Source organism: Erigeron canadensis, chromosome 5, assembly GCF_010389155.1.
Source record: "Erigeron canadensis isolate Cc75 chromosome 5, C_canadensis_v1, whole genome shotgun sequence".
NCBI classification, from domain to species: domain Eukaryota; kingdom Viridiplantae; phylum Streptophyta; class Magnoliopsida; order Asterales; family Asteraceae; genus Erigeron; species Erigeron canadensis.
Genome location: NC_057765.1, coordinates 5,489,018 through 5,496,362, shown reverse-complemented (window position 1 = coordinate 5,496,362; position 7,345 = coordinate 5,489,018). Strand labels below are relative to the sequence as shown.

General features: G+C 33.4%; 1 protein-coding gene across 1 annotated transcript; it reads right to left on the bottom strand.

Moving 5' to 3' along the window:
* Window positions 1–427: 427 nt before the first annotated feature.
* Window positions 428–6,505, bottom strand: LOC122599277 (diacylglycerol kinase 4-like). Its single transcript, XM_043771764.1, has 12 exons — window positions 5,953–6,505; window positions 5,005–5,127; window positions 4,205–4,342; window positions 3,743–3,828; window positions 3,538–3,625; window positions 3,342–3,417; window positions 3,097–3,179; window positions 2,477–2,547; window positions 2,280–2,357; window positions 1,726–1,813; window positions 1,116–1,232; window positions 428–857 (listed from the first exon to the last, which is right to left on the bottom strand). The coding sequence occupies exons 1-12, from the start codon at window positions 6,283–6,285 to the stop codon at window positions 699–701; spliced, it is 1,440 nt and encodes a 479-aa protein (XP_043627699.1). The 5' UTR covers window positions 6,286–6,505; the 3' UTR covers window positions 428–698.
* Window positions 6,506–7,345: the final 840 nt, after the last annotated feature.

Here is a 7,345-nt window from a genome sequence, read left to right as displayed (position 1 = left end):
CATTCCATTGTCATTTTCAAATCATACTTCAAGCCCAAACAGGTATTTAAGGATTTAGCCCAACAAAATATCAAGCCAATGCCATTTTCGGTCCTAACCATAACATACCCGAGCCGACTCAGGCTAACCCGGAACTGAACCAGACCGCCCGTGCATGTATCAGGCCAGGCTTCGGTCTGGGTTCTCTTACCATGTCGGTCTTCGGGTAAAGCCGGTCCGGTTTTAGGACCGTGCTCATACCTATGTCCGAGCCACCAACATTTTTATAATGTTTGCATTGTTTATTTTTGAACACATTTTTAGAATTTTGAATTGTTATCTAGAAATGAAAAAACCATTTTATCTTCTAAAAACTTATAAAAAAATTTTTCCACAAGCCTAGATATATGTCACATTAGATGGTATTAAAGTGGGGAAGATCAGCTACTATCGACAATAGAAATAAATGTAATGACTATTTAAAGAGTTTCGACATATTTCACGTCACAAGCAACCAGTTACATCATAAGACTACATATATAGCTTTCGGACCCATCCTCTCGGAAGGTTACTTTACAGCATCATACAACTAAGGCAATAGCAAAGACAGTTTAACAAATGGGTAAATTAGAACACTACTAATTTACCAGCAATTCAATGATAGAATTAATTTACACTAGTTACTTACCAAACATGAAACATAAGATTATCTGTTAGAATTACCCTCCATTGATCATGACTGAGTGGAATGGTACCCTTACAATGTCGACAAAGGTTGAAAACTCGTTCTTCAATGGTTGTTTCCATGGTTCTCCATCCATCTGCATAAAAGCTTGTTTCCATGCTCCACCCCTTAACTCAAATCGAATTGCAGCAGCCTGATCAACAAAAAATTTGACTCAGTTTCAACTTACAACAGTTTGTATAGCACTATGACAATTACACTGACTTTGACTTTGATGATGTGTCCTGGAACACGAAATACATAAAGGTACAATTTCAAGAGGTAAAATTGCAGTTATCTACAAGGTATGGGGGAAGGCAATTTTGTTTCTGTTGGTCCGGTTTGGCCACGTTGGCATTCTTATTGTATATTATAAACACAATGAACATATTGTTAACTTGTTAAGGGCTACCTGTGCTATATGTTTGGCTGATATAAGCTCAACCATCACAAATGATGCATGCCATCCTTGCTTGAATCCAAAAACTTCTAGGAGGCCATCATCAGCATTAGCCTCAACAAAGCCTCTCTGCATTGAAACCAATTGCAATCAAGATGACTTAATACTGATGAACATTAGAGGGTGATTCTGGGCTCTAATCATTGTATGCTGACAGTGCAATAAAAAGAGGGAACACATGCAAAAATGTGTCAACTCTCAATGGTCACAGTTTTATATTTCGTCAAAAAGCAATAAGGTGCCATTCCACAACCACTCGGGCCCAAAAAATGAATTCATCACAGCTCCATATAAGATAGATTTACCCTCTTTTGTAAGTCTATAAACTATTCTAGAGCAAATATACATTTCCCTGAAATGATGTGTTAGCATTTTTTATGGAGTCCGAATGCACGTACTTGATATTTGCTTGAGAGAATCCTTACACATGAATAATATTTAACATTTTCCACAAAGTACGACGCTAGTAACCATTGAAATAATTATGGGACTAAATAAGCAGTTCGGGTAATATATGTAGATCTATTGTAATATGCACTAATAATGACAAATTAATGCTTACCTTGTCCATATATTCTGGTTTCAATTTACCCCATGGATTTCTTCCGCTTGCATAGCTATGAAGATTCAAGGCAACAATAGACCTAACACTGGAAGACGACATATTAATGATAGGCCACAAACACCAAGTAACGGGTACTTCCTCATCGATGCTATATTGGCTATAACTCCACAACTATCCAGTCTTAATTAGATGACACACGTAAAACAATGGTGGATTGGGCAACGGGTGAAAACAGGTTCAGATTAAAATGGGTCATTTTAGCACACATGGGCCGGTTAACACTCAGCAATTACTATGTAACTAGTTGTTAAAACTATGAAAACAATGTAATTACAATACTAATCAAAATAAATTAATTAAGAAAGGTTCATGCATTATAAATAGATTTCGGGTGACTTTTAACCACTTTGACCATTCTGCCCATTTGACCTGTTTCCATCTTGGCTATAATATAGAGAAATATATAAACTGACCCATTTGAGACAACGCAAGACCCAAGTTGTCCCATAACTCCCATATTATAGTCAATATAACTTCTTAAGTGACCTTACCTTGATGGGATAGGGATGAGTTCCCACTCTGAACTATTGAGCCTTTTAACATGTAACCTCAAAATATTATTCAATCCCCTGCATTTAAAACGGTGTTAGAAGCTCAAAGTTTCCACTAATATACTACACGAGCTATTTTAAAATATCTAATCTTCATAAAGGATAAAAATAAGTTCTTCAAAGTGAGAAACTCTTACCTCAAACCAGGATTAGCTATACAAGGCGTAAAAAACCACCCTTGTTTGCAGCTATATCCAGAGTAAATGATCTGTAAACAATAAAAGAGTAAACTAAATAGAAAATTAACGACCAACTAATAAAGTACATATCTAATAACCATATAATATATTCACAATTCTTATGTAGCAAAATGGTTAAGCCAAGCTGGTTGGGTAACAGGTTGAAATGCTCACATTAAACCAGGTGCTTTGCTAGTATGGATCAAAAAGGGTTGGATTGGGTCAGATTGACCCAGAACTTTTCACATGTGGTATTGAATTTTTTTATAACTTCCTAGTGTCTATGATTGTTAATGTTAACTATTGCAAAAAGCAATCCAACCTTTTAAACGACTATCAGAAAGAGGTTTAATGCATTAAAAATACACTAGGGTGATTTTCGACCATTACGACACGTCTTCTTTTAAGCTAAAAGTTTTGTTACCCTTTAAACTCGTTACAGATAAAGAAAACCAGAATTAACATCACCAAAAGTAAATGCATTAAATTACTAAAGTTTAATATTGATCAAAAGATGCTCATCTGCATTAAATTCCTAGAGTTTAATATTGATCAAAAGATGCTCATCAATTTTTGACCTTGTTTGAGATAGGACCTTGAGCAAGGTAAGGTTTCTCATTCCTTAAATGATGGAAACCATAAGCCACTTGAGCATCCATTCCTACATCAAGAAAGCTACATGGATGAGATATTCTACAGAAAGAATAAAAAAATGATAGAATCAAAAATAACAGGAAGAAGAAATACAAATTGCATACCTAATAGGACATTTAATATACAAGGCAAAGAAATTATTAACAAAGAAGAAAAGAATAATGCATACCTATGCTAAAATAATTATAGAATACTCCTTGATAGCAGGAAACTTTCTCGGGTAACTTGCCCAAAACTTCTATATCCTGCGTAAAAGACGCTAAAATTAACAATTTTAGTAGAAGCCATTACTTATCATGGATGTCAAATTGTTAATAAGCCTGAAAATTACATTGGTTGATTGGTTCAATCCTGGAAGAACAAACCTGATCAAGAGCAACCTCCTCTGTTTGCTTCAAAGAGTGAGGGGTTTCCAAAGTTACACCAGACGGCATGGATATTGAAAGATTCCAACTTCACATAACAAAAAGCTATATCTCACAACTTGATGCTACTATATCATCAACTTAAGAAAATTATGCATAATTGCCTAAATAACAAATCTCAAAATAAACCGTTCGAAGAACTTACCTATCAAGATGGCTAGTTGGAGAATAAGTGGCCTTATCAAGAGTTCTTTTTATGGCTGCTCTCCAGCATAAAGGAAAAGAACCACCCTGTACATATGTTAAAGCCCAAGTCAAGAACCAGAATGAGGCTGAAAAACTTTTGGAGTGGCAATTTCAACACATATATTTGTAAATGATCGATTTGATTTGCGTTTTATCTCAAAAGGATTAAATCAATAAGCTTGGTTAAGGGACACATTAATCAAGTTAAAAGCCACCCGGAGTCTAATTTAGTACAGAAAAATAATTTAACAAGGAAGAAAATATAAGTGCATGGAGGTCAACCAAATTAGACCCAGCGTGTTTCGACCAAATAATTTGAAAGAAAATGGCCCATATGAGCCCTGAAAATGTTTTGACCCATTCCTACCCGCCCTGTTACCACCTGTAGAAAACTTAATTTGTAAAGAGATTACAAAATTACCCAACCAAAACTCCTGGATAAGTCATTTCCTGTACCAAGAGGTATAATTGCTGTTGGTGGTATGGGGTTCCTTCCCTGTTTGTGAAGCTCTCCAAGGCATCCAAGAACCCAACCAACGGTTCCATCACCTCCTGCAACCTAGCATATGAATTTACGAATATAATTAAATAATTAATTCTGTTCTTACCTACACACAAAACTCATCACCCATGCTAAAAATAACTAACCTATTTCTCCATTCTATTAACGACGTTGAAAAAACATAATATGTCGCTTCTTTTTCATAAAAATGAAATTTTGGTTGTTTATCTATTATTTCATTACATAATCAGAAGTTGTCAGACATCTACTATAAGATAATAAAATAGTAGATGCACATCTAAAGCCTATTAGCCTAGCTTCTATTGTCTGTTTAATTACAAGTAATTAGCTTTGTGTTACGATAATTTGGATTAGATTCGCCTATACATTGCCACGTTGGTGATAGCATATTGTGGTGCTTACTCATCAAGATCATGGCATACCCCTACTTGGAGTATGACTTATTCGATGTACGTATTTTTTCATCTCCAGACCAAATTAATGCAATATAACCTTATTTGATGAACGATATTTTTAATATATTTCTGATTACTCCCTGCAGCGACATCCAAACAAACCCCTTGGTGACAGGTTTAATCAAACCAGGCGCAAAGCCAAACGCTGCTTTAAACTACGAACGAGCCTAGGATTTTATATATGAGAAAGGATAAATTAGAAAATAGCAAAGCATTTAAGTTCGTTATACAGTATACACATACCACAACCCTCAATCTTTCGCGAGTTTCTTTTGCACAATTGTCTCCAAGGGCAGCAAACTTCTCCAAGCAACCCAGCCCGTACTCAACAAATTCATGTGGCGTCACACTATTAAGGTCAAAAACCTAACAAAAAAGAACTTACTTTAACTAAAGAAACTAACTTCCATTAACAAGAAAACACTATTATTAAACCAAACAAACCCTCTTTAACAATATAATTTTCTTTATTTTCCATTATTGTTAATATTGTGACCCAATTTCCTCAACTATATTCATAAAGCATATTAAACATATAAAGCCAAAAAAGTGACACAATCATTGAACTTTTTTCAAAGTATTGAATAATTTGCAATAATAAGTAAAACTTTTTTCTTTACACATTAACTTAATTCAAATCCAACCCTTCATTAAAAGTTTTTAAGTTTCATAAACAAACTTTTATATACACATTTTAATCATATAAAAACATTTTATATATGTTAACGGTGAGAATGTATCATATTCACACATATACATAACAAAATCACACATTCACATTCATACATCTCATACATATGTCAACAAAATGATGTCATATATCACACAATTATGTACTCTGTATATGAAATGATGTCATGTTTCTGAACTCTAGACCATTCTTTGTTACAATAATTAATATATTTTATTTATAAGAAAACACACACACGCCCATTATTTAAACATATATTCATCAACATAACAAAAACCAAAAAAAGAAAAAAGAAAAACGCACTTGTTCTTACAAACAACAAATTTATCATCAATGAATCTAAATTATTTTTCCTCTATATTGTTAAGTTTCCAAACAATTATTTGCAGCATAACATTTTTCAAAATACACACACAGGACAGAATACTTACACATTTGTTAAATTATTCATCAAGTAAATATAAAAATTAATTAAGTAAAAATTCACGAAATATAAAAACCTGTTCTTCACCCATCAAATCTTGCAATCTGGCTTTAAGTGCTGGTCCATGCCTACCACCACTTTTACTGTTAACAAAAACAACCAAAGGACATTCACTACAACTACTACCACCCCCATTAATGACGTCATGATGACGTTTGCCGGCATCAATATCTTTTTTAGATATACAATCACGTATAGCAAATCTTAAATATTCAGCCATTATAATCTTATTTCTTAACTCCTCTTTTGGTATTCTTATTCCTGTTAATGAACACCCTTTTATCATATCTGTCACTTTTGACCGTACACCCACCGTGTTCACCATCTTTTCCGGCGCCGGCGACTCCATTTTTTTTTTCAGTCACTTCCTTTCTGGGTTTTGATCTTCTCTAAAAAGGGTACTCGAAAATATAAAGTTTGTTTCAGAATGGTGTGTTTTACAAAGAAAACTGTCGTTGTGTGTGTGTTTTAGTGTGTGTTTTTGGTGTGTAAAAGTGGAAAAATGGGGCCGGCGAGAAAGTGTGAGTTTTGAAATCCGGTTGAGTTTAAAATGTTTATTTTTATAGAAAATTCGAATGGAGTTATTTGCGAAATAGATTTTATTTTATTTTTTCTTAAAATAATAATTGGTTATTTTAAAGAAAGTAGTTTTTGAGTTATTGGCCTTACATATTGTTCCACGTATGTCTATACTTATTTTTGACATTTATTGATCCTGTACTTATGTTTTGTCCCCTTTAACTATATGGTTTTCTTAAAGGATATCCTTTTTTTTTATTGTGAAATATGGGTTTTTAGTCTCCAAAGTTAGGTTCGGCAAAAACCTAGCCTATATAGCGTAACAAATCTAACACAATATTAAGGTTCATATTTGCAACAAATTGAAATTGAAAACTGTTAAAAGCGAAAAATGGACGAAAAAAAGAAAAAAAATTATAGAATTATTATAACAACACAACCCCATTAATATGAGATTCAAAAGTTTGACGTTTTTACAAGTTCATAGGTATTTTACTAATATTATATTATTGTCTCGCGTAATACGTGAGATAAACATATTATACTTCAGTCAAATGTCATTTTGATTCGGATGCTATTACAGAAATATAAGGAAGTGTTTTTTGTGTTTGGTGTTTCACAACATCATTTATTTAACCAAAAACCCAAGACCATATAAGAAGGAAAAAGATATATTACGGCAAATCGCATAAAGTATGAATTTTAACATTGTCATTAACCAATTAAGAAGTCGAAGGTAAAATCATTAATATAATCTAATAGTTCAAAATTAATATTGTAACTCATACAAACCCCATGTGGTGAGTGTTTTTCTTTTGTCTAGGCTTAGCTGTAATGAGGTTTTTTCACACATTTTGTGATGTTCGCAGGTTAAGCCCCCAGCAGAGTTT